Source organism: Petromyzon marinus, unplaced genomic scaffold, assembly GCF_048934315.1.
Source record: "Petromyzon marinus isolate PM22_M1 ecotype Great Lakes invasive population unplaced genomic scaffold, UKy_Petmar_22M1.pri1.0 PM_G_Scaffold_11, whole genome shotgun sequence".
NCBI lineage: Eukaryota > Metazoa > Chordata > Hyperoartia > Petromyzontiformes > Petromyzontidae > Petromyzon > Petromyzon marinus.
Window position 1 is genome coordinate 669920 of NW_027422662.1, and position 27707 is coordinate 697626.

At 44.6% G+C, this 27707-nt stretch overlaps 2 protein-coding genes across 2 annotated transcripts; both read right to left on the reverse strand.

The window, feature by feature from the left end:
- Positions 1-5563: 5563 nt before the first annotated feature.
- LOC142908908 (uncharacterized) lies at positions 5564-12564 on the reverse strand. Its single transcript, XM_076059564.1, has 3 exons — positions 12511-12564; positions 10405-10481; positions 5564-6880 (listed from the first exon to the last, which is right to left on the reverse strand). Exon 3 carries the CDS (start codon positions 6868-6870, stop codon positions 6097-6099), a length of 774 nt encoding a protein of 257 aa, XP_075915679.1. The 5' UTR covers positions 6871-6880; positions 10405-10481; positions 12511-12564; the 3' UTR covers positions 5564-6096.
- Positions 12565-13222: 658 nt separating this feature from the next.
- Positions 13223-15730, reverse strand: LOC142908907 (uncharacterized). The gene has a single exon (XM_076059563.1). It carries the CDS (start codon positions 15719-15721, stop codon positions 14738-14740), a length of 984 nt encoding a protein of 327 aa, XP_075915678.1. The 5' UTR covers positions 15722-15730; the 3' UTR covers positions 13223-14737.
- Between the last annotated feature and the right edge of the window lie 11977 nt (positions 15731-27707).

The window sequence follows — 27707 nt, forward strand, 5'->3', positions numbered from 1 at the left end:
ATCTTCACATTTTACCTTCACTTCTTCCCTCTTCACCATCACTTCTTCACATTTCACCTCGATACCTTTAAAAGTGTCCAAGCTGGGATTTTTTTCCGGTTTGTGTTTCATGAGGGATGGGCTCATTGCGGCACTTTGACTTTCACAAGCTGATTTCAGACTGCACTCCTTGTGGATCTTCTGATGCTTCTGTGTACTCTGGTGTGTTTTAAGAGCAGATGACTGTGAAAATGCCTTCCCACACACACTGCACTTGAAGGGTTTCTCTCCCGTGTGTGTACTCTGGTGTGTATTAAGAGCAGATGGCTGTGAAAATGTCTTCCCACACACACTGCACCTGAAGGGTTTCTCTCCCGTGTGTGTTCTCTGGTGTGTTTTAAGAGCAAATGACTGTACAAATGCCTTCCCACATACAGTACACTTGAAGGGGTTCTCTCCCGTGTGTGTTCTCTGTTGTGTTTAAAGAGCAGATGAATCTGAAAATGTCTTCCCACACACAGTGCACTTGAAGGGTTTCTCTCCCGTGTGTGTTCTCTGGTGTTTTTAAAGAGCAGATGAATCTGAAAATGCCTTTCCACACACATTGCACTTGAAGGGGTTCTCTCCTGTGTGTGTTCTCTGGTGTGTTTTAAGAGCAAATGAATCTGAAAATGTCTTCCCACACACACTGCACTTGAAGGGTTTCTCTCCCGTGCATGTTCTCTGGTGTCTTTGAAGATGAGATGAATCTGAAAATGCTTTTCCACACACACTGCACTTGAAGGGTTTCTCTCCTGTGTGTTCTTTGGTGTGTTTTAAGAGCAAATGAACCTGAAAATATCTTCCGACACACACTGCACCTGAAGGGCTTCTCTCCCGTGTGTGTTCTCTGGTGCTTTTTAAGAGATGAATGTGAAAATGTCTTCCCACACACTGCACCTGAAGGGTTTCTCTCCCGTGTGTGTTCTCTGGTGCTTTTTAAGAGTAGATGAATGTGAAAATGTCTTCCCACACACTGCACCTGAAGGGTTTCTCTCCAGTGTGTGTTCTCTGGTGTGTTTTAAGAGTAGATGAATCTGAAAATGTCTTCCCACACACAGTGCAATTGAAGGGTTTCTCTCCTCTGTGTGTTCTCTGGTGTGTTACAAGAGTAGATGACTGTGCAAACGCCATCCCGCACATCGTGCACCTAAAGGGTTTCTCTCCTGTGTGTGTTCTCTGGTGTGTTACAAGATCAGATGACTGTGCAAATGCCTTCACGCACACACTGCACTTGAAGGGTTTCTCTCCTGTGTGTGTTCTCTGGTGTTTTTTAAGAGTAGATAAATCTGAAAATGTCTTCCCACACACACTGCACTTGAAGGGTTTCTCTCCTGTGTGTGTTCTCTGGTGTTTTTTTAAGAGTAGATAAATGTGAAAATGCCTTCCCACACACTGCACTTGAAGGGGTTCTCTCCCGTGTGTGTTCTCTGGTGTGTTTTAAGAGCAAATGAATCTGCAAATGTCTTCCCACACACAGTGCACTTGAAGGGTTTCTCTCCCGTGTGTGTTCTCTGGTGTCTTTGAAGATGAGATGAATATGCAAATGTCTTCCCACACACAGTGCAATTGAAGGGTTTCTCTCCTGTGTGTGTTCTCTGGTGTGTTACAAGATTACATGACTGTGCAAACGCCATCCCGCACATCGTGCACCTGAAGGGTTTCTCTCCTGTGTGTGTTCTCTTGTGTTTTACAAGATCAGATGACTGTGCAAATGCCTTCACGCACACACTGCACTTGAAGGGTTTCTCTCCTGTGTGTGTTCTCTGGTGTTTTTTAAGAGTAGATAAATCTGAAAATGTCTTCCCACACACACTGCACTTGAAGGGTTTCTCTCCTGTGTGTGTTCTCTGGTGTGTTACAAGATTACATGACTGTGCAAACGCCATCCCGCACATCGTGCACCTGAAGGGTTTCTCTCCTGTGTGTGTTCTCTGGTGTTTTTTAAGAGTAGATAAATCTGAAAATGCCTTCCCACACACACTGCACTTGAAGGGTTCCTCTCCCGTGTGTTCTCTGGTGATTTTTAAGAGCAGATGACCATGAAAATGCCTTCCCACACACAGTACATTTGAAGGGTTTCTCTCCTGTGTGACTTCTCTGGTGCCGTGTCAGATTTCCAGTTCGGTCCGTGCTGTATGCACGCTGGTCGCATTGTTGACTTGTCGTACCGAGCTGCGCTGACTGCCTTTGCTCCATCAGAACAATTCTGCAGAGGAAGCGTCAGCTGCAGACAGAAAAAAAGAATATCCACACCATCTACACGTCAGGTACAGAAGAATGCACACGTGACTTACACGTCTATACTTATTAATATATTCATGATGTAGTGAAAAAAATTCCCAAATTAATCAGATTTGATGAACGTGCAAATGCCTTCACGCACAGAGTGCACCTGAAGGGTTTCTCTCCACGGGCTGTTATGGCACGCAATGAGAGGGAAAATGTCATTAATATGCCTGGAAGCCTTCATATCTTCAAGATGAATGTTAACCCAAAACTCGAAGCACACAATTTCGGCTGACTACAAAAGAAATATTTATGAAAGCTAAATTCGGCTGACATAGCCAAGGGTGTTGAAAACAATACTATTTCTGTTGTGCAGAAATGCATTAATTAACGTTCAATCGCAACTCAGGTGTGAATCCAGGCTATGTCCTTGAATGCTGGGGATGAACAGTTCCGACTTCAGCTGAATGTGTGTGCTGTGTTAACTTCCTGTTTCCATTTGTATAAAGAGTTCCAGAGGAAAACAAAAATAAATTATTGTTTTATATATCCTCGTGTTCAACAGAGTTAATAGACTTTACTTCAAACACAAACTTGACACTGTCACACACTGCCATGGGTAAACAGGTGGTGGTGTGACCAGAACCATGCCTGGCCACCTTCATCTGCTCAGCATTAATTCTTCCTCACTCCACCAAGTAATGAATCGAGGATCAATCAACATAGCCGAGGCTATCCGTGTCTCTGTCTCTCTCTCCCCGTGGTGAAGGTGTTCCCCTCCACACATTCAGAGTCAACAGCGGCACGCGCTTAGCGTTTTTGACCGATAGATACATTGACACACGTATTGTTGGTTCTTTCAGTAAAGTCACGTAGATAGAAAATAAAAATAACAGATTAAATTCAATAACCACTTGTGTTGCGATCAAAACGTCGTAGGTTTTTTGCTTTATTTACAATTATTAATTATTTTTCATTTAATTTATTATCTGTTATTTTTATTTAATTTTCTATCTACGTGACTTTACCGAAAGAACCAAGAATATTAATTCCTGCAGTCACCAAAGTTTTAAGTCAAAACATTCACACACGTTGACAAAGCCTCACCTTGTGTTGTTGTGGGCAGGTCGCTTCTGATAACAAGAGCGGTATAGCAGCTCAAGCGGGCTTGGCCTGCTGAAAAAAATAAAAACTGCGTGAATATTTACAATAAAACAAAGTTACAAAGTGGCGAGCCGGGTGAAGACAAATTAAACTTAAGCGAGATAATTAAAGTGAATGCAATCAGGCGAGGGCAGGAGGCAAGGCCCCGCGTGGCTAGGCCCCGCGCTGTAAAGTTCCAACCTGGACATCGATTCCTATGCTCGCTGCTACTCAACTGACATCCCTACGAGAGAGCGAGGCTCTACCTTGGTAAACAACAACAACCACCACCACCACAACCACCACAACGATGAGAATTTCTCACCTCGGATTTCAGTGCAAGAGCGCAGGCGGCAGCTTCCTGTTGCCTCGCGACAGCAAGGAGTAGTATGACATCACATCCTCCCACGAGCGGCTCTGTAACTGAATTAATTATGTTAATGAACCCGGCCCATATGTCGAGGTGTGGGGGCGTGGGCGCTGAACCCTTCGTAATAAACTCGCGACGGCTTTAACGAATACATTATGTTAATGAGCCACCAGTCACTGGGCGTAGTTTTGCCCAAATAAGGATTGCCACTGTAACGACATCGGCCGCGACCCAAGCGGAGGTGACGTCACGCTCAAGAGCGTGGTGGACGGGTGAAAACCTTGGTGACATGACGTCACTATGGAGGTACACCTCCCCATGGCGTTTCACGCCGATGAGGTAATGCAGAGTGGTGACGTCACAGAGCGGGGTTGGATTTTAAGTTGTTTTAGATTCATTTTCCATTGCTCCCTCCCTTGGGTGTGTGAGCTCAGCAACAACGTGGACTGTGTGTGTGTACACTGTGTGTATACACTGTGTGTATACTGTGTGTGTACACTGTGTGTGTGTACACTGTGTGTGTACACTGTGTGTGTGTACATTATGTTAATGAACCCGGCCCATATGTCGAGGTGTGGGGGCGTGGGCGCTGAACCCTTCGTAATAAACTCGCGACGGCTTTAACGAATACATTATGTTAATGAGCCACCAGTCACTGGGCGTAGTTTTGCCCAAATAAGGATTGCCACTGTAACGACATCGGCCGCGACCCAAGCGGAGGTGACGTCACGCTCAAGAGCGTGGTGGACGGGTGAAAACCTTGGTGACATGACGTCACTATGGAGGTACACCTCCCCATGGCGTTTCACGCCGATGAGGTAATGCAGAGTGGTGACGTCACAGAGCGGGGTTGGATTTTAAGTTGTTTTAGATTCATTTTCCATTGCTCCCTCCCTTGGGTGTGTGAGCTCAGCAACAACGTGGACTGTGTGTGTGTACACTGTGTGTATACACTGTGTGTATACTGTGTGTGTACACTGTGTGTGTGTACACTGTGTGTGTACACTGTGTGTGTGTACATTGTGTGTGTGTACAGTGTGTGTACACTGTGTGTGTGTGTACACTATGTGTGTACACTGTGTGTGTACACTGTGTGTGCCCGCATCGAACCGAACCCCCGGCAAGGCCATCTACTTAATGACGAGAGAAAATTCACTCGAAATGTCCTTTTCAATGAAGTCTTCCAGATGTAAATTGATACGAGCTTTTAATGAAGAAATACAAATTATCTAATTCAAAACACAACACAATTCAAAGATGTTTCATTTTAAAACTTCAAAACGGAGCATGGGGTGCTTGCGTGAATGCGTCCTTCGTGTGCAAATGTTGTGACTTTCCTGGCCTGAAGGCCGTCAATGTGTTGGACGCTTATTGGTGCACAGCGTCTCAACAACAGCAGTGGGGTTTGCTTCAACTGATGGTTACGAACATCCAGACGTGAATCAGCAAGGAGCATTTCTAGTCCTAGTTAGACAAAATCTACGTCAACACGTAAGACAAAACTATCATTCGTGTTGTAGAGAATGTATCTCCTCCTATACGTGTAACTTTTAAGTGGTATGCCTTGTAACTTATTAATGATCCGAGTGTGCTACCTATTTCAAAGACAATGAGTTGCTCCGGATGCTTCGTGGAACACAAAAACACCGTTTGACCTGTATCACAAGAACAACGGGTCTCACCTGAGACTTCTGTACAGGTTACTTTCAAACACACACACACTTTGTCCTAACATCACTTATTCAATGTTTGACCCTTATAGATCAAATGTTACAAGTATGCACAAAACCAGACAAGTATACATTCTAAATTAATGACAGGCATATTAACAAAATTGGATTACTGCAGTGAAATATACTGCATCACGTTACATCGTATTAACAAGAAGCTTTTAAAAAAAATTGCACATTCTGCTTCACAGTGTATGTAAAACATACTATTGTGTCATTCAAAACGAGTAGGCCATTGCATGCTGGCGTCTGAGTGAAAATGTAGCAAATTCTAAACATTACCTACAAACTACACAACTGAGATGACGCATCAATCATCGCCCCCTACTGACAGGCTCTTGTCCACACGCAGGCCAGTGCAGAGCCACCATCTTGTGCCACACAGGGACAGCTGCTACTTGGGGATGCTCTTCGAGCGTTTGAGATGAGACACAAAACTCCGAGTTGTTGAGGCGATTAAGCAAGCACCATGTAAAAGCAATTATGATAACATAGTGAATGCTTGGGAGCTTATTGGCTCTTGCTCCTGGTTAGAGATCTACCCAACCCACGGGCCCACAAAGTGCGTGACAAAGGTGCATCTATTGTAGCGACATCGTCTCTGGCTTACACATCTACCGGGTCTCCACTTGACTTTGTATTGTCTAGGAGCAAGTCCACCCACACCTCCACTTCCACAAACTGCTGGGAGTTGCCTCGCTCTGCCTCACAGTCAGAATTCTCCTCCTGCTTCACGATGTGAAGGTCCCATTTTGGAGTTGAATCTTCATCTTCCCTCTTCAGCTTCACCTCTTCACATTTCACCTCGATACCTTTAAAAGTGTCAAAGCTGGGATTTTCCTCCGGTTCTTGTATCATGAGGGATGGGCTCATGGTGGCACTTTGACTTTCACAAGCTGATTTCAGACTCCACTCCTTGTGGATCCTCTGATGCTTCTGTGTTCTCTGGTGTACTTTAAGATGTGGTTGTTGTGCAAACGTTATCCCGCACGGAGTGCACCTGAAGGGTTTCTCTCCTGTGTGTGTTCTCTGGTGTACTACAAGAAGAGATGAACGTGCAAACGCCTTCCCACACACACTGCACTTGAAGGGTTTCTCTCCCGTGTGTGTTCTCTGGTGTATTACAAGAGCAGATGAACGTGGAAACGCCTTCTCACACAGACTGCACCTGAATGGTTTTTCTCCCGTGTGTGTTCTCTGGTGTTCTACTAGAGTAGATGAATGTGCAAACGCCATCCCACACACACTGCACTTGAAGGGTTTCTCTCCTGTGTGAGTTCTCTTGTGCCGTGTGAAATCTCCAGTACGATCCGTGCTGTATGCACACCGGTCGCATTGTTGCCTTGTCCTACCGAGCTGCGCTGAGTGCATTTGCTCCATCAGACCAATTCTGCAGAGGAAGCGTCAGAAGAAGCGTCAGCTGCAGACAGAAAAAAATAATATCCACACCATCGACACGTCAGTATCGATGCACAGAGGAAACCATATATACAGTAACACGTGACTTACACGTCTATACTTATTCATATATTCATGATATAGTGGAAAAGTGTCCCAAATTCATCACACGGGCTGTTATGGCACACAATGAGAGGGCAAATGGTTATAAACATGCCTGGAAATCCCTCGTATCTTCAAAATGAATGTTCACCAAAAACTCCGAGCACACAATTTCAGCTGTCTGGCTTCAAAAGGAATATTTATGAGAGCTAAATTCAGCTGACATTGCAAAGGGTGTTGAAAATAATACTACTTGTGTCCGGCAGAAATGCATAAATTAATGTTCAATCGCAACTTAGAGGTGTGAAGCCAGGCATAGATGTCCTTGAATGCTGGGATAAACAGATTCGACTTCAGCTGCACGTGTGTGCTGTGTTAACTTCCTGACTCCATTCTTATAAAGAGTTGCAGAGGAAAACAAAACTAAACTCCTGTTTTGATATAACCTCCGTGCTCAATAGAGTTAATAGACTTTACTGCAAACACAAACTTGACACTGTCACACACTCAAGAGGCGAAGCCAGGATTTTCAGGTAGGGGGGGCAACCCCTCCAGCAATGAAAAATGATAGGAGTTGTTAGTAAGGAGTTGTTAGTAAGGAGTTGTTAGTACGTAAGGAGTTGTTAGTAAGGAGTTGTTAGTAAGGAGTTGTTAGTTAGTAAGGAGTTGTTAGTAAGGAATTGTTAGTAAGTAGTTGTTAGTAAGTAATGACTTGTCCCTTGATTTTTATTCGACGCGTGTTATCGGCATTGCGCTCGCTGAAGGTGTTTGCCTTCAGGGAAGTCGTGTACTGTATACGCAACTGCGCAAAATTCTGTGAGTCACTTACAACTGCTTTGCCGTTACTTATTGCCAATTATGGACAAGGTCTGTTGCCCTCTCATAGAGTCCCTGGCACGTAATAATATGCCACACGGTGGCAGTGGGGGTCGCAAAATGCTGATTTATCTATATATATGAAAGGGAAATGTGTGGATACGTGTGTCTGTTCGAAATGTTTAGCATACTTCCCAACGTGCCACACACTTGACATTTGGCATGTGCGTATGTTCCATACTGTACACAATGTAAAAAAATATAAAAATAGTCTTTTGTATTTTTTGGGGGGGGGAAATGACCATGAAGTGTCTGGCATCAACCCGCAACACCTCTGAGTTAAGCGCTCTGCAATGCTTAGAGCTGTTAACAGCGTGCCGGGAGATTTTAGGTGGCGCTTCGCTCCTGGCCGATGAAGCCATTGGTTTCTCGGGAGTTCAATGCATATCCTCCGTGCGGAGAACGGGTAGAACTGCTATCTTAAGTATGAAGCAGAACATTCCATCTGTTTGTTTGTGCGAAGCAGCAAAAACCTCTCCAATGCTGAGCTCTGGCGTCGGGAAAATTTGCACAGCTAACGCTGTCTGGAATTTCTAAGTGAACGTGACTATTTTCAGCTCGCCATGTCATTATTCCCTTCCCGAGTGGCCAAAATCGACCTTACGTAGAAGTGGGGTAAGGTTGAATTTCCTTGAGTGAAAACATCCGATTTAGGTAAATTGATTTGTTTCGGCTTTTTTCTTTCTTGCAAGCATCAATTTTTTCCAGGGGTTTTCAGTGAAATCAAGTTTCAAGTTTAATTTATTAGGTATAGCCCTGTGAGCCATGCGGCTCTTAAGTCGGGTGCAACCGCAACAAACAAAATTTGAACACGGAACATCTTAAAGCGACAACGCGTAACAGAAGCATTCTGGAATAAACCAGCAAATATTCCACGCAAAAAAACGTATTAAAACGCCGTGTGCAAAAATCAATGTGGTGCAAGCCAACAACAACAATCACAAGACAATTTATATTAACCATATGTTTTCGAATCTCCAAAATAAAGCTGTAAAAACAATGTAACAACAATAATCATAGGAACTGTGAATTTAAATTTAACAATAAACGATATACATAACACGTACGACAAAAAAACTGCAGCCATAGCTGGCAGCACGACACTCCCAGTGTATGATGTGTGAGTGATTCAGCAGCAGAGTGAGTGAGTGCATGATGTGCGAGTCAGTGTATGATGAGTGAGTCAGCAGCAGCGTGAGTGAGTGTATGATGTGCGAGTCAGCGTATGAAGAGTGAGTTAGTGAATGATGTGTGAGTGAGTGTATGATGTGTGAGCGAGTCAGTGGCAGTGTGAGTGAGTGTATGATGTGTGAGTCAGCGCACGATGTGTTAGTCAGCGCATGATGAGTGAGTCAGTATATGATGTGCAAGTGAGCCAGCAAACAATGAGTGAACCTGTGTATGATGAGTGAATGGGTCAGTGGTTGTGCGAGTGTATGATGTGTGAGTAAGCGCATGATGAGCGAGTCAGTGCATGATGTGTGAGTGAGTCAGTGCATGATGTGTGAGTGAGTCAGTGTATGATGTGTGAGTGAGCCAGTGTATGATGTGTGAGTGAGTCAGTGTATGATGTGTGAGTGAGTCAGTGTATAATGTGTGAGTGAGTCAGTGCATGATGTGTGAGTGAGTCAGTGTATGATGTGTGAGTGAGTCAGTGTATGATGTGTGAGTGAATCAGTGTATGATGTGTGAGTGAGTCAGTGTATGATGTGTGAGTGAGTCAGTGTATGATGTGTGAGAAAGTCAGTGTCGGCTCCCTCTGCTTGCGCCGTCGCCCCGCCCCCCCCCTGACTCCGTCGCCCCCCCCAGCTCCGTCGCCCCACCGCTGGCTCCGTCGCCCCCCCCCCCCAGCTCCGTCGCCCCCCCCCTGGCTCCATCGCCCCCCCGCTGGCTCCGTCGCCCCCCCCCCTAGCTCCGTCGGCCCCTGGGCGAAGCTGGGTAGTGAAGCTCGTTACTAATAAACCCCAATGATCCTATCAAAATTAGGGATTTCTATCGGATCGTTGGGGGGGCACGTGCCACCCCACCCCTCACTGGCTCCACCACTGTCACACACTGGCATGGTTCACAGGTGGTGGTGTGTCTAGACCCACGCCTGGCCACCTTCACCTGCTCAGTATTAATGCTTCCTCACTCCACCAAGTAGTTAATTGAGGATCAATCAACACAGCCGAGGCTGCGTGTCTCTCTCTCTCCCCTTGGTCGTGTGGATTTCCTTCCCGATCCCCCGGTCTCCCCTCTACATGTAGAGAATGAACACCGACACGCGTCTAAGAGTGAACACCACCACGCATCTAGAGTGAACACCACTAAGCGTCTAGAGTGAACACCGCCATGCGTCTAGAGTGAACACCGCCACGCGTCTAGAGTGAACACCGCCACGCGTCTAGAGTGAACACCGCCACGTGTCTAGAGTGAACACCACCACACATCTAGAGTGAACACCACTACACGTCTAGAGTGAACACCGCCAAGCGTCTAGAGTGAACACCACCACGCGTCTAGAGTGAACACCACCACGCTGTTGACAAGCCCCACCTTGTTGTTGTTATTGTTGTTGTGGGCAGGTTGCGTCTGTAAACAAGAGCGGTACAGCAGCTGAACGCGGGCGTGGCCTGGTAAAAAATGAAAAAAAACTGTGAATATTTAAAACAAAACAAAGTTACAAAGTAGCGAGCCAGGTGAAGAGAAATTATAACTTAAGCAAGATACTCTTTGGTTCTTTCGGCAAAGGCACGTAGAAAAAATAAATAAATAAATTGATAGCTTCAGTTTCATTTATTTGGTATAGCCCTGTGAGCCATTCGGCTCTTGAATCGGGTGCAACCACAACAAACAAAAAACTAAAACATGAACAAGAAAACATCTTGAAGTGACTTTGTGTGACTGTGCAAACATAAAATCCAGGGAAAAACAGCAAAATATTCAACAAAAAGCACCGTACACCAACGCTGTGTGCACATAGCATGCGACGTTTCAATTGCAACACAAGCAATCATCATCAGGTACAAATGCAAGAGAAAACAAACCTAGTGAACTTAGAAATGTAATGCAGTACAACACAGAGAGTCGGTCAACATAACAGTCAACACCCCACCAGGTTGATAACGTTCTTCCAAAGATTGCTCAATGCGAATCAATGTATAACATTTTTGACATGCGTTTTTCTGGATTTTCTTGTTGTTATTCTGTCTCTCACTGTTCAAATAAACCTACCATTAAAATTATAGACTGATAATTTCCTTGTCAGTGGGCAAACGTACAAAATCAGCAGGGGATCAAATACTTTTTTCCCTCACTGTAGGCACACAGAGAAACAACGCCTCTGTGTCGAGGGCTTAAATAGAGAGAGGGGGCAGAGAGAGAGGGGAGGGGGTGTAGAGAAATCCGCGAGTCAATGCAAGGCCGTAGCCATGGAGTCAACATTGGGGGGGACCAAATCTACCAGGGGCTCTGGGGTCCCCCCCCCCCCCCAGAAAAAAAATCTAAATTTGAAAACTAATTTCCTGACATTTCCTAAATATTGAAAAATTTCACCAACACATGGGATGGAATGTATTTTTATTTGATACAATAATGTATATTGTATTGTATTACATTGCTCTGTTTATTTTTTTACTTTTCTTGTTTCATAGTATGTAATGGCAGAGATTAGGGATTCATAAAGTACAACACAATCATATAAACAGAAATCTACGCATTGTTATATGAAGACAAGTCCACATTTTGTGGCCAAGGTTTAGCGAAATTGTTTTTATTAACATAGCATAGCAATTATTATTAAAAAATATATTTTTATAGCAATATATTGGGGGAGACATTTTGAGCATGTTTGATTATTGTGGGGGGATATGTCCCCCACCAATATATATTATAATTATTATAATATATTATAATTACGGCCTTGTGTCAATGAGAGATTTGGAACTTTGGTGACTGCAGGAAATAATAATAACACGAGGACACGCAGAGAGAGAGAAAGCACACTTATATTCTTGGTTCTTTCAGTAAAGTCACCACGTAGAAGGGGAAACAATAAAATAATAAAAATATAAAACAATAAAATTATCACGACGTTTCGACTGCAACACAACCAATCATCGTCAGGTGTGAAAACCACTGCAAGAAAAACCACAGCAAGAAAATTTTCTTGCTGTGGTTTTCACACCTGATGATGATTGCTCGTCTTGCAGTCGAAACGTCGTGAGAATTTTATTGTTTTATATTTTTATTATTTTATTGTTTCCCTTCTACGTGGTGGTGACTTTACCAAAAGAACAAGAATATGAATCCCTGCAGTCAAGAAAGCTTTAAATCAAAAGCACACTTAATCAAATAAACTGAGTAAAACTTGCAAATGTAATGCAATGCAACACAGAGAGTCGGTCAACACACAATAAACGCATAGCCTGGTAGATTACTTTCTTACAAAGATTGCTCAACTAAGCGAGATAATTGAAGCAAACGCAATCAGGCGAGGGCAGGAAGCAAGGCCCCGCGTGGCTAGGCCCCGCGTTGTAAAGTTCCAACCTGGACATCGATTCCCATGCTCGCTGCTACTCAACTGACATCCCTACGAGAGAGAGAGAGGCTCTACCTTGGTAAACAACAACAACCACCACCACAACGATGAGAATTTCTTACCTCGGATTTCAGTGCAAGCGCGCACACGGCAGCTTCCTGTTGCCTCGCGACAGCAGGAAGTAGTATGACGTCACTTCCCTCCCACGAGCGGCTCTGTAACTGAATAAATTATGTTAATGAGACCAGACCATACGTCGAGGGATGGGGGCGTTGGCGCTGAACCCGTCGCAATAAATTCGCGACGGCTTTAACGAACACATTATGTTAATGAGCCGCCAGTCACTGGGCGTAGCTTTGCCCAAATAAGGATTGCCACTGGACCGACGTCACCTCCGCCTGACCCAGGCGGAGGTGACGTCACGCTCAAGAGCTCGGTGGACGGGGGAGGGGTGAATACCTTGGTGACATGACGTCACTAGCAAGTTACACCTCCCCCTTGCGTTTCACGCCGATAAGGTATGGCAGAGTGGTGACGTCACAGAGTTGGAGTTTAAGTTGATTTAGATTCATTTTCTACTGCTCCCTCCCTTGGGTGTGTGAGCTCAGCAACAACAACGTGGACATTATTGTGTATACACTGTGTGTGTACACTGTGTGTCACTGTTTGTGTGTACACTGTGTGTGTACACTGTGTGTGTGTACACTGTGTGTGTATACTGTGTGTGTGTACACAGTGTGTGTCCGCATTGAACCGAACCCCCGGCAAGGCCATCTACTTAATGACGAGAGAAAATTAACACGAAATGTCCTTTGCAATGAAGTCTTCCAGATGTAAATTGATACAAGCTTTTATTGAAGAAATAAAATCATCTAACTCAAAACACAACACAATTCAAAGATGTTTCATTCTAAAACTTCAAAACGGAGCATGGGGTACTTGCGTGAATGCGTCCTTCGTGTGCAAATGTTGAATGCGTCCTTCGTGTGCAAATGTTGTGACTTTCCTGGCCTGAAGGCCGTCAACGTGTTGGACCTTTATTGGTGCACAGCGTCTCAACAACAGCAGTGGGGTTTGCTTCAACCGATGGTTACGAACATCCAGACGTGAATCAGCAAGGACCATATCTAGTCCCAGTTAGACAAAATCAACGTCAACACGTAAGACAAAACTACAATTTGTGTTGTAGAGAATGTACCTCCTCCTATACGTGTAACCTTCAAGTGGTATGCCTTGTAACTGATGAATGATCCGAGCGTGCTCCCTATTTCAAGGAAAATGAGTTGCTCCAGAGGCAAACGCTTTGTGAAACACAAAAGTACCCTTTGACCTGTATCACAAGAACAACGGGTCTCACCTGACTTCTCTGTACAGGTTACTTCCAAAACACACACACACACACTTTGTCCTAACATCACTTATTCAATGTGTGACCTCAGACAAAATGATACATGTACGCGCACAGACAAGTATTCATTCTAAATCACTGACGGGCATATTAACAACATTGAATTACTGCAGCGAAATTGACTGCATCACGTTACATCGTATTAACAAGAAGCTATTTTACAAATATGCACCGTCTGCTTAACAGCGTATGTACAACAAACTATTGTTGCGTCATTCAAAACGAGTAGGCCGTTGCATGCTGGCGTCTGGGTCAAAATGTAGCAAATTCTAAACATTACGCTACAAATAATAGATCACGGCGTTTCGAATGGCAACACAAGCAATCATCATCAGGTGGGACAAGCACAGCAGCAATAAGAAACTGCTGGAGTAGGCGCCTACTACTTCAACAGTTTCTCTTGCTGTGGTTGTCCCACCTGATGACGATTGCTTGTGTTGTGATCTAAACGCCGTGATCTGTTATGTTTCTACCCACGTGGTGACTTTACCAAAAGAACTCAACAGTGTGGATTCCTGCAGTCACGAAAGCTTCGAATCAAGATTGCCTACAAACTACACAACTGAGATGACGCATCAATCATCGCCCCCTACTGACAGGCTCTTGTCCACATGCAGGCCGGTGCAGGGCCACCACCTTGTGCCACACAGGGGCAGCTGCTACTTGGGGATGCTCTTCGAGTGCTTCAGACGAGACACAAAACTCCGAGTTGCTGAGGCAGTTAAGCAAGCACCGTGTAAATGCAATTATAATAAAATAGTGAATGCTTGGGAGCTTATTGTCTCTCGCTCCTGGTTAAAGATCTACCCAACCCACAGGTCCACAAAGACTGGCCGCCCTTACTCTGCAGGATGAACCTAGGAAGGAGTGTCCAACTTCACATTCTTGTCATTAAAGGCCTGTCACAAAGGTTCATCTATTGGAGCGACATCGTCTCTGGCTTACACATCTACCGGGTCTCCACTTGACTTTGTATTGTCTAGGAAGTCCACCCACACCTCCACTTCCACAAACTGCTGGGAGTTGCCTCGCTCTGCCTCACAGTCAGAATTCTCCTCCTGCTTCACGATGTGAAGGTCCCATTTTGGAGTTGAATCTTCATCTTCACATTTTACCTTCACTTCTTCGCTCTTCACCATCACCTCTTCACATTTCACCTTCACCTCTTCACATTTCACCTCGATACCTTTAAAAGTGTCCAAGCTTGGATTTTCTTCCGGTTCGTGTTTAATGAGGGATGGGCTCATTGCGGCACTTGGACTTTCACAAGCTGATTTCAGACTGCACTCCTTGTGGATCTTCTGATACTTCTGTGTTCTCTGGTGTACTTGAAGATTTGATGAAACTGCAAACGCCTTCCCGCATAGAGTGCACCTGAAGGGTTTCTCTCCCGTGTGTATTCTCTGGTGTGTTTTAAGAGTAGATGAATCGGAAAATGTCTTCCCACACACACTGCACCTGAAGGGTTTCTCTCCCGTGTGTGTTCTCTGGTGTGTTTTAAGAGTAGATGACTGTGAAAATGTCTTCCCACACACACTGCACCTGAAGGGTTTCTCTCCCGTGTGTGTTCTCTGGTGTTTTACAAGATCAGATGACTGTGAAAATGTCTTCCCACACACACTGCACCTGAAGGGTTTCTCTCCCGTGTGTGTTCTCTGGTGTGTTTTAAGAGCAGATGACTGTGAAAATGTCTTCCCACACACACTGCACTTAAAGCGTTTCTCTTCTGTGTGTGTTCTCTGGTGGGTCTCAAGAACTGATGACCTTGCAAATGCCTTGTCACACACAGTGCACTTGAAGGATTTCTCTTCTCTGCAAGTTCTCTGGTGCTGTGTCAAATTTCCAGTCCGATCCATGCTGTATGCACGCTGGTCACATTGTTGACTTGTCGTACCGAGCTGCTGCGCTGACTGCCTTTGCTCCATCAGACTAGTGTCAGCTGCAGACAGAAAATAAGAATATCCACACCATCTACACGTCAGTAACAAGCCATGGAGGAATGAATATATACAGTCACACGTGACTTACGCGTCTATATTCATTCATATATTCATGACTAGCTGTACTACCCGGTTTTGCCCGGGACTTGGATCCACCACGTCCGGCCGCCTTTGTCTCCCCAGTGGCAATGTTCACACCACAACAGTTACTCGTTTGAGGCTGAGTCGACCTAGGAGAGGCCCAGAAGCGGTTCAAATAATCGTCGCCGGTGGTGGCCGTGAGCGGGAATCGAACTGGGGTCACCGGGTTCGTAGCGCGGCGTAGCGCTGACCACTACACTACAATGCGTTACGCTTACACGCACACACAGACACACACACAGACACACACACACAGACACACACACAGACACACAAAAGATAAAACAAAGATCCCCCATGTAGCCTTAACAGACTGTAGGGGCAAGTTCTGTTAGCGAGCACCTATGAAGGCCGGAACGGTACACGGGGGGGTGGGTGGCCAGCACCACGCCCGACCGCCTTTGTCTCCCTAGTGGCGACGTTTACACACCGCACCAGATACTCATTTGAAGCTGAGTCGACCTAGGGGAGGCCCGGGACCAGTTCAGATAATCGTCACTGGTGTTGGCCATGAGCGGGAATCGAACCCGTGTCGCCGGGTTCATAGCGCAGCGCGCTAACCGCTACACTATCGCTCCCCACAACACACAAAAAAAACACACACACACACACACAGACACACACAGACACACACAGACACACACACAGACACACACAGACACACACACAGACACACACAAAGACACACACACAGACAACGCTAACCACTACACTACAACGCGTTACGCTTCCACGTGCGAGGGTCACGTGACAGATTTGACGTCACAGCTCTCTTGCCGTGCAAAAAATCTATACATTATTGAGCTCTCCCCCCCAAAAACACAAAAGTGTATTTGTATAATGTTTGCACGGTGTACAGTCTGGAAAGTACCCACATGGCAAATTTCCAGTTTGTTGCATGTCGGGAAGTACGCTAAACATTTTGGACAACACACACAATCACAACTTTGCATATTTTTATATATATGGAGGTAAACAGTAGGAGCCAATTTGTTAATCCATTGCCGGACGAGGATCTCCCCACACCGCCCCGGGTCGTGATTTAACCATACTTCACCACGCTCGTCCGTGTGGCGGCTTGGTGGAGGAGGGTAGCGCAGACGTGGGAGCGTAGTGACATTGTACTCTACAATGGATGTTGCCCCCACCGCTCCTATGCCACTCACCAACGTTGCACAGTCCCGCAGCCGCCTAAAACAACAACAACAACAAAGTCCCATCACAAGGGAGAAACACACAAATAGAAATTCACTTCGAGTACACTCACCACCACGTAGCTGTCAACCTCTATCAGTGCCCCTACCTTATTACAGATCAATTCAGACCGTATCGGCTACCAAGTGTCTTTATAAATATCAACGTTCGTCCTACGAAGTCCCATCACAATGTAGAAACACAAATAGACAATATTGTTACCAAAGCATGTTTTTTTGTCCGTATTGAAACGGCTGTACCCCGTATGGGCGTGAAAACTCAATGTCTCTGTACAAGAATACGGGGTAAACCGTACGGGTTATGACAGCTGTGATGCATCAAAAGATAACTTGACCCGTGGTTGTGTTACCTCGTTTAACCAAAGGCTTCAAACTCGCGTGGAACAGCCCGAAACCCAAAGCATGAGGACAAATACAAAGACGGGTATATCACGAGAGAAAAAAACCCCTACATATTTACCAATAACACTGCCCTTAAAAGTAAATACTGTAGTGCATAATCGGGCAATGGCCCTTTTTCATAACGCCTCTGTTACCGACGATTGTATTTAAGCCTTTCTTCTTACGACTGCTGCCTGTGTATCTTACTGTGAAAACAGTTCCACAAAGCATGTATAAATGTTTATTTTCTTTGGGACAGACTAGGCCCGAGACGCCAGGGAGGGCCTGAATGGCCTGGATTGCCTACCGAGAAGGAGACGCCTTCCCCGGCGGGGAGCAACCACAGCCTGCGGTGTCACCGCCGCAACGGGGGTCACACAACACCGGATTTTTTTTTTCGTCAAAATTTTAAAACCAAAACACCCACTTACCGGTTCGCGTGAGTTCAATCCTGCTCAGAGTTTTAAGGGGCGAGAGGAATTGTTCGTGCAAGTTTAGAGTTTAGGGTGGGGGGTGGGGAGTCGTTATATTCCGAACAGTTTAGAAGCGTCCTGGGAGCCGGGCTAGAGGCGTCAGCCATTGGCACTTGGGAGCTACCACTCCCAGCCAAGGGTTGACGCTCAAACTATCAATCTTATACTTTCACTTCCATCGCATAATTTGAATCGTATTTACTCAAACAATATATGCTGAATGATCTACTGTGATAGTCACGGTCGCTCCGTCATTGTATTGCTGTTGGAGATGTATATATTTATATATTTTAAAGAATATATTTCCGTGTCTGCGACCCCCCCCTATTGAAAGCGGTAAGTTGGTTCGTTCCAAATGATGACGTTCACACAACGCGATCAAAGTCCGGAACGCTCTTGCAGAATTGTACAACATTTAACTCCGACAGTTATCGCGATATGGCGACACTACGATATTACCTAATCATATCCACCATAAGCGTATCGTACATTTTTTTCCACACGGCACGTGCACACACTCAAAGCACTTGCAATTCAAATTTCTATTTAAAGCTTTCGTGACTGCAGGGATTCATCTTCTTGGTTATTTCGGTAAAGTCACCACGTAGAATGGAAACAATAAAATAAAAAAAATTGATCCCCTGCTGATTTTGTACGTTTGCCCACTGACAAAGAAATGATAGTCTATAATTTTAATGGTAGATTTATTTGAACAGTGAGACAGAATAACAACAAAAATCCAGAGAAACGCATGTCAAAAATGTTATAAATTTATTTGCATTTAATGAGTGAAATGAGTATTTGGCCCATCAGAAAGATTTCTGGCTCCCAGGTGTCTATGTGTACACTGTATGTGTGTACACTGTTTGTATACACTGTGTGTGTACACTGTGTGTGTACACTGTATACAGTGCGTGTACACTGTGTGTGTATACACTGTGTGTGTACACTGTGTGTGTATACACTGTGTGTGTGTCACTGTGTGTACACTGTGTCACTGTGTGTGTGTACACTGTGTGTGTGTACACTGTGTATGTAAACTGTGTATACCCTGTGTGTACACTGTGTGTGTGTACACTGTGTGTGTATACACTGTGTGTGTACCCTATGTATGTACGCTGTGTGTGTGTACACTATGTGTATACACTGTGTGTGTACACTGCGTATGTGTACACTGTGTGTATAAATTGTGTGTGTACACTGTGTGTGTACACTGTGTGTGTACACTGTGTGTGTGTACACTGTGTGTGTACATTGTGTATATTGTGTATACACTGTGTGTGTACACTGTGTGTGTACACTATGTGTATACACTGTGTGTGTACACTGCGTGTGTACGCTGTGTGTGTACACTATGTGTATACACTGTGTGTGTACACTGCGTGTGTACGCTGTGTGTGTACACTATGTGTATACACTGTGTGTGTACACTGCGTATGTGTACACTGTGTGTATAAATTGTGTGTGTACACTGTTTGTGTGTACACTGTGTGTGTGTACACTGTGTGTACATTGTGTACATTGTGTGTGTACACTATGTGTGTGTGTACATTGTTTGTGTACACTGTGTACACTGTGTGTGTACACTGTGTGTGTGTACACTATGTGTATACACTGTGTGTGTACACTGCGTATGTGTACACTGTTTGTGTACAGTGTGTACACTGTGTGTGTACACTGTGTGTGTACACTGTATGTGTACACTGTGTGTGTACAGTGTGTGTACACTGTGTGTGTGTACATTGTGTGTGTACACTGTGTGTGTGTACACTGTGTGTGTGTACACTGTATACACTGTGTGTGTATACACTGTGTATACCCTGTGTGTCACTGTGTGTACACTGTGTGTGTGTATATATACACTGTGTGTACCCTGTGTGTGTACACTGGGTGTATACACTGTATGTACACCGTGTGTACACTGTGTGTGTACAATGTGTATACCCTGTGTGTGTGTACACTGTGTGTTTACACTGTGTGTATACACTGTGTATACACTGTGTATGTGTACACTGTGTGTGTACACTGTGTGTGTATACATTGTGTGTGTACACTGTGTGTGTACACTGTGTGTATACACTGTGTGCACACTGTGTATATACACTGTGTGTGTGTACACTGTTTGTATACACTGTGTGTGTGTACACTGTGTGTATACACTGTGTGTGTGTACACTGTGTGTATACAGTGTGTGTCACTGTGTGTCGCTGTGTGTGTCACTGTGTCACTGTGTGTCACTGTGCTTGACACAAGTGTCGTGGTGACGTCACCGCCACTTAGTAGCAAATGGCGGTTGTTGTTGTGTCACTGTGTCACTGTGTGTGTGTCACTGTGTGTGTACACTGTCACTGTGTGTGCGTCACTGTGTCACTGTGTGTGTACACTGTGTGTCACTGTGTCACTGTGTGCGTGTACACTGTGTGTGTACACTGTGTGTGTGTACACTGTGTGTGTGTACACTGTTTGTGTTCGCATTGAACCGAACCCCCGGCAAGGCCGTCTACTTAATGACGAGAGAAAATTCACACGAAATGTCCTTTTCAATGAAGTCTTCCAGATGTAAATTGATACAAGCTTTTAATGAAGAAATAAAAATCATCTAATTCAAAACACAACACAATTCAAAGATGTTTCATTTTAAAACTTCAAAACGGAGCACCGGGTGTTTGCATGAATGCGTCCTTCGTGTGCAAATGTTGTGACTTTCCTGGCCTGAAGGCCGTCAATGTGTTGGACCCTTATTGGTGCACAGCGTCTCAACAACAGCAGTGGGGTTTGCTTCAACCGACAGGTACGAACATCTAGACGTTAATCAGCAAGGTGCATTTCTAGTCCTAGTTAGACAAAATCTACGTCAACACGTAAGACAAAACTACAATTCGTGTTGTAGAGAATGTACCTCCTCCGCTACATGTAACTTTTAAGTGGTATGCCTTGTAACTGATGAATGATCCGAGCGTGCTACCTATTTCAAAGACGATGAGTTGCTCCAGAGGCAGACGCTTCGTGGAACACAAAAACACCATTTGACCTGTATCACAAGAACAACGGGTCCCACCTGAGTTCTCTGTACAGGTTACTTCCAAAACACACACACACACTTTGTCCTAACATCACTTATTCAATGTTTGACCCTTACAGATCAAATGTTACAAGTATGCACAAAATCAAGCAAGTATTAATTCTAAATTATTGACAGGCACATTAACAAAATTGGATTACTTCAGTGAAACATACTGCATCACGTTACATCGCATTAACAAGAAGCTTTTACAAAAAAGTTGCAGTCTGCTTCACAGTGTATGTAAAACATACTATTGTGTCATTCAAGACGAGTAGGCCATTGCATGCTGGCGTCTGAGTGAAAATGTAGCAAATTCTAAACATTACCTACAAACTACACAACTGAGATGACGCATCAATCATCGCTCCCTACTGACAGGCTCTTGTCCACATGCAGGCCGGTGCAGGGCCACCACCTTGTGCCGCACAGGGGCAGCTGCTACTTGGGGATGCTCTTCGAGTGTTTCAGACGAGGTACGCCACAAAACTCCGAGTTGCTGAGGCGATTAAGCAAGCACCATGTAAAAGCAATTATTATAACATAGTGAATGCTTGGGAGCTTATTGGCTCTTGCTCCTGGTTAGAGAACTACCCAACCCATGGGCCCACAAAGTGTCCAACTTCACATTCTTGTCATTAAAGGCCTGTGACAAAGGTGCATCCATTGTAGCGACATCGTCTCTGGCTTACACATCTACCGGGTCTCCATTTGACTTTGTATTGTCTAGGAGCAAGTCCACCCACACCTCCACTTCCACAAACTGCTGGGAGTTGCCTCACTCTGCCTCAGTCAGAATTCTCCTCCTGCTTTACGATGTGAAGGTCCCATTTTGGAGTTGAATCTTCATCTTCACATTTTACCTTCACTTCTTCGCTCTTCACTTCTTCACATTTCACCATCACCTCTTCATATTTCACCTCGATACCTTTAAAAGTGTCCAAGCTGGGATTTTCGTCCGGTTCGTGTTTCATGAGGGATGGGCTCATTGCGGTACTTTGACTTTCACAAGCTGATTTCAGACTGCACTCCTTGTGGATCTTCTGATGCTTCTGTGTTCTCTGGTGTACTTGAAGAGTTGATGAACGTGCAAACGACTTCCCGCACAGAGTGCACCTGAAGGGTTTCTCCCGTGTGTGTTCTCTCGTGTAATACGAGATTATATGACTGTGTAAACGCCATCCCGCACATCGTGCACCTGAAGGGTTTCTCGCCTGTGTGTGTTCTCTGGTGTTTTTTAAGAGTAGATAAATCTGAAAATGCCTTCCCACACACACTGCACTTGAAGGGTTTCTCTCCCGTGTGTGTTCTCTGGTGTGTTACAAGATTACATGACTGTGTAAACGCCATCCTGCACATCGTGCACCTGAAGGGTTTCTCTCCCGTGTGTGTTCTCTGGTGTTCTTTAAGAGCAGATGACTGTGCAAACGCCTTCACGCACACACTGCACTTGAAGGGTTTCTCTCCCGTGTGTGTTCTCTGGTGTGTTACAAGATTACATGACTGTGTAAACGCCTTCACGCACATACTGCACTTGAAGGGTTTCTCTCCCGTGTGTGTTCTCTGGTGGTTCTGAAAAACTGATGGCCATGCAAATGCCTTGTTACACACAGTACATTTGAAGAGTTTCTCTCCTGTGTGACTTCTCTGGTGCCGTGTCAAATTTCCAGTCCGGTCCGTGCTGTATGCACGCTGGTCGCATTGTTGACTTGTCGTACCGAGCTGCGCTGAGTGCCTTTGCTCCATCAGACCAAATCTGCAGAGGAAGCGTCAGCTGCAGACAGAAAAAAAGAATATCCACACCATCTACACGTCAGGCACAGAGGAATGCACACGTGACTTACACGTCTATACTTATTAATATATTCATGATGTAATGAAAAAGTTTCCCAAATTCATCAGATTTGATGAACGTGCAAACGCCTTCACGCACACACTGCAACTTGAAGGGTTTATCTCCCGTGTGTGTTCTCTGGTGTACTTTAAGATGTGGTGACTGTGCAAACGCCTTCACGTACAGAGTGCACCTGAAGGGTTTCTCTCCACGGGCTGCTATGGCACACAATGAGAGGGAAAATGTCATTAATATGCCTGGAAGCCTTCATATCTTCAAGATGAATGTTAACCCAAAACTCTAAGCACACAATTTCGGCTGTCTGACTACAAAATGAATATTTATGAAAACTAAGTTCAGCTGACATAGCAAAGGGGTTTGAAAACAATACTATTTGTGTTTTGCAGAAATGCATGAATTAATGTTCAATCGCAACTCAGGTGTGAGTCCAGGCTCAGATGTTCTTGAATGCTGGGGATGAACAGTTCTGACTTCAGCTGAATGTGTGTGCTGTGTTCACATCCTGTTTCCATTCTTACAAAGAGTTCCAGAGGAAAACAAAAATAAACTATTGCTTTGATATAACCTCCGTGTTCAACCTAGTTAATAGACTTTACTGCAAACACAAACTTGACACTGTCACACACTGCCATGAGTAAACAGGTGGTGGTGTGACCAGCACCATGCCTGGCCACCTTCATCTGCTCAGCATTAATTCTTCCTCACTCCACCAAATAATGAATCGAGGATCATCAACATAGCCGAGGCTATCCGTGTCTCTGTCTCTCTCTCCCCGTGGTGAAGGTGTTCCCCTCCACACATTCAGAGTCAACAGCGGCACGCGCTTAGCGTCTTTGACCGATAGATACATTGACGTACGTATTGTTGGTTCTTTCAGTAAAGTCACGTAGATAGAAAATAAAAATAACAGATTAAATTCAATAAGATAAAGACCACTTGTGTTGCGATCGAAACGTCGTGGGTTTTTTGCTTTATTTAAAAAAAAAATATTTTCATTTAATTTTCTATCTACGTGACTTTACCGAAAGAACCAAGAATATTAATTCCTGCAGTCACCAAAGTTTTAAGTCAAAACATTCACACACGTTGACAAAGCCTCACCTTGTGTTGTTGTGGGCAGGTCGCTTCTGATAACAAGAGCGGTATAGCAGCTCAAGCGGGCTTGGCCTGCTAACAAAAGAAAATAAAAACTGCGTGAATATTGACAATAAAACAAAGTTACAAAGTGGCGAGCCGGGTGAAGTCATTATTAAAGTGAGTGCAATCAGGCGAGGGCAGGAGGCAAGGCCCCGCGTGGCTAGGCCCCGCGTTGTAAAGTTCCAACCTGGACATCGATTCCCATGCTCGCTGCTACTCAACTGACATCCCTACGAGAGAGAGAGAGGCTCTACCTTGGTAAACAACAACCACCACCACAACCACCACCACCACAACGATGATAATTTCTCACCTCGGATTTCAGTGCAAGCGAGCACACGGCAGCTTCCTGTTACCTCGCGACAGCAGGAAGTAGTATGACGTCACTTCCCTTCTACGTGGTGACCTTACCGATAGAACCAAGAATATAAGTGTGCTTTCTCTCTCTCTGCGTGTCCTCGTGTTATTATTATTTCCTGCAGTCACCAAAGTTCCAAATCTCTCATTGACACAAGGCCGTAATTATAATATGTTATAATAATTATAATATATATTGGTGGGGGACATATCCCCCCCCCCCCAATAATCAAACATGCTCAAAATGGCCCCCCCAATATATTGCTATAAAAATATTTTTTTTAAATAATAATTGCTATGCTATGTTAATAAAAACAACAATTTCGCTAAACCTTTGCCACAAAATCCGGACTTGTCTTCATATAACAATGCGTAGATTTGTGTTTGTATGATTGCGTTGTACTTTATGAATCCCTAATCTCTGCCATTACATACTATGAAACAAGAAAAGTTAAAAAGTAAAAACAGCGCAATGTAATACAATACAATATTATACATTATTGTATCAAATAACAAAAACATTCCATCCCATGTGTTAGTGAAATTTTTCAATATTTTAGGAAATGTCACGAAATTAGTTTTCAAATTTAGATTTTATTTCTGGGGGGGGGGGACCCCAGACCTCCTGGTAGATTTGGTCCCCCCCAATGTTGACTCCATGGCTACGGCCTTGCATTGACTCGCGAATTTCTCTACACCCCCTCCCCTCTCTCTCTGCCCCCCTCGCTCTCTATTTAAGGCCTCGACACAGAGGCGTTGTTTCTCTGTGTGCCTACAGTGAGGGAAAAAAGTATTTGATCCCCTGCTGATTTTGTACGTTTGCCCACTGACAAGGAAATGATCAGTCTATAATTTTAATGGTAGGTTTATTTGAACAGTGAGACAGAATAACAACAAAAAATCCAGATAAACGCATGTCAAAAATGTTATAAATTGATTCGCATTTTAATGAGGGAAATAAGTATTTGACCCCCTCTCAATCGGAAAGATTTCTGGCTCCCAGGTGTCTTTTATACAGGTAACGAGCTGAGATTAGGACCACACTCTTAAAGGGAGTGCCCCTTATCTCAGCTCGTTACCTGTATAAAAGACACCTGTCCACAGAAGCAATCAATCAATCAGATCCCAAACTCTCCACCATGGCCAAGACCAAAGAGCTCTCCAAGGATGTCAGGGACAAGATTGTAGACCTACACAAGGCTTGAATGGGCTACAAGACCATTGCCAAGCAGCTTGGTGAGAAGGTGACAACAGTTGGTGCGATTATTCGCAAATGGAAGAAACGCAAAAAAACTGTCAATCTCCTTCGGCCTGGGGCTCCATGCAAGATCTCACCTCGTGGAGTTGCAATGATCATGAGAACGGTGAGGAATCAGCCCAGAACTACACGGGAGGATCTTGTCAATGATCTCAAGGCAGCTGGGACCATAGTCACCAAGAAAACAATTGATAACACACTTCACCGTAAAGGACTGAAATCCTGCAGCACCTGCAAGGTTTCCCTGCTCAAGAAAGCACATATACATGCCCGTCTGAAGTTTGCCAATGAACATCTGAATGATTCAGAGGACAACTGGGTGAAAGTGTTTTGGTCGGATTAGACCAAAATGGAGCTCTTTGGCATCAACTCAACTCGCCGTGTTTGGAGGAGGAGGAATGCTGCCTATGACCCCAAGAACACCATCCCCACCGTCAAACATGGAGGTGGAAACATGCTTTGGGGTGTTTTTCTGCTAAGGGGACAGGACAACTTCACCGCATCAAAGGGACGATGGATGGGGCCATGTACCGTCAAATCTTGGGTGAGAACTTCCTTCCCTCAGCCAGGGCATTGAAAATGGATGGTGGATGGGTATTCCAGCATGACAATGACCCAAAACACACGGCCAAGGCAACAAAGGAGTGGCTCAAGAAGAAGCACATTTAGGTCCTGGGGTGGCCTAGCCAGTCTCCTGACCTTAATCCCATAGGAAATCTGGAGGGAGTTGAAGGTTCGAGTTGCCAAACGTCAGCCTTGAAACCTTAATGACTTGGAGAAGATCTGCAAAGAGGAGTGGGACAAAATCCCTCCTGAGATGTGTGCAAACTTGGTGGCCAACTACAAGAAACGTCTGACCTCTGTGATTGCCAACAAGGGTTTAGCCACCAAGTACTAAGTCATGTTTTGCAGAGGGGTCAAATACTTTTTTCCCTCATTAAAATGCAAGTAAATTTATAACATTTTTGACATGCGTTTATCTGGATTTTTTGTTGTTATTCTGTCTCTCACTGTTCAAATAAACCTTCCATTAAAATTATAGACTGATCATTTCTTTGTCAGTGGGCAAACGTACAAAATCAGCAGGGGATCAAATACTTTTTTTCCCTCACTGTATGTATCTCTCTCTGTGTGTCTCTGTGTTATCTCTCTCTGTCTATGTGTCTCCGTGTCTGTGTTTTGTCTCTCTTTCAAATTGAGCAATCTTTGGAAGAACGTTATCAACCAGGTGGGGTGTTGACTCTTATGTTGGCCGACTCTCTGTGTTGTATTGCATTACATTTCTATTCTAGATTTTAAAGCTTTCGTGACTGCTAGGATCCATACTCTTTGGTGCTATTGGGTAAAGTGGCGTAGGTAAAAAATAAAATAACAAAAATCACGACGTTTCGGCCACAACACAAGCGGCCTTCATCAGGTGAAGGGACGAGACTGTCTGGAGGACAGCACATAATTACAAGTTACCGTTGTAATTATGTGTAAGATGTACCCTTTTTTGAGCTGCCGTTTTGTATTTACAAGAGGTGGTCCTTTTTTGAGCTGCCGTTTTGTATGTGTAAGATGTTGCGTGTTTGAGCTGCCGCTCTCGCTCTGGCCCCTCCCCCCCTCCAACCGTATTTCCTATTTAAGCTTCTGTTCATCCCTCCCCCCCTCTCTCTCTGCCTCCCTGTCCGTCTTTCCTCCCTCCTTACCTCTTGGTGGACTTGTATATGTATTTCTACTGACCGTGTACCTCGTATTTTTCATTCTATCTATGCTGGTATCTGCAATCCAAAGGTTGAACACGAAATTTAACACTCTTCTGAAATTCGTGGTCCGCCAGGAGATCATACAAACTCCACTCACTCTGTAGAACAGGGGGAGATCATACAAACTCCACTCACTCTGTAGAAGAGGGGGAGATCATACAAACTCCACTCTGTAGAACAGGGGGAGATCACACAAACTCCACTCACTCTGTAGAACAGGGGGAGATCATACAAACTCCACTCACTCTGTAGAACAGGGGGATATCACACAAACTCCACTCTCTAGAACGGGGATATCATACAAACTGCACTCACTCTGTAGAACAGGGGGAGATCATACAAACTC

Coding starts and splice junctions, on each gene's coding strand:
- LOC142908908 (XM_076059564.1), bottom strand. CDS start 6,870: ATGGAGCAAATGCACTCAGCGCAGCTCGGTAGGACAAGGCAACAATGC.
- LOC142908907 (XM_076059563.1), bottom strand. CDS start 15,721: ATGGAGCAAAGGCAGTCAGCGCAGCAGCTCGGTACGACAAGTCAACAA.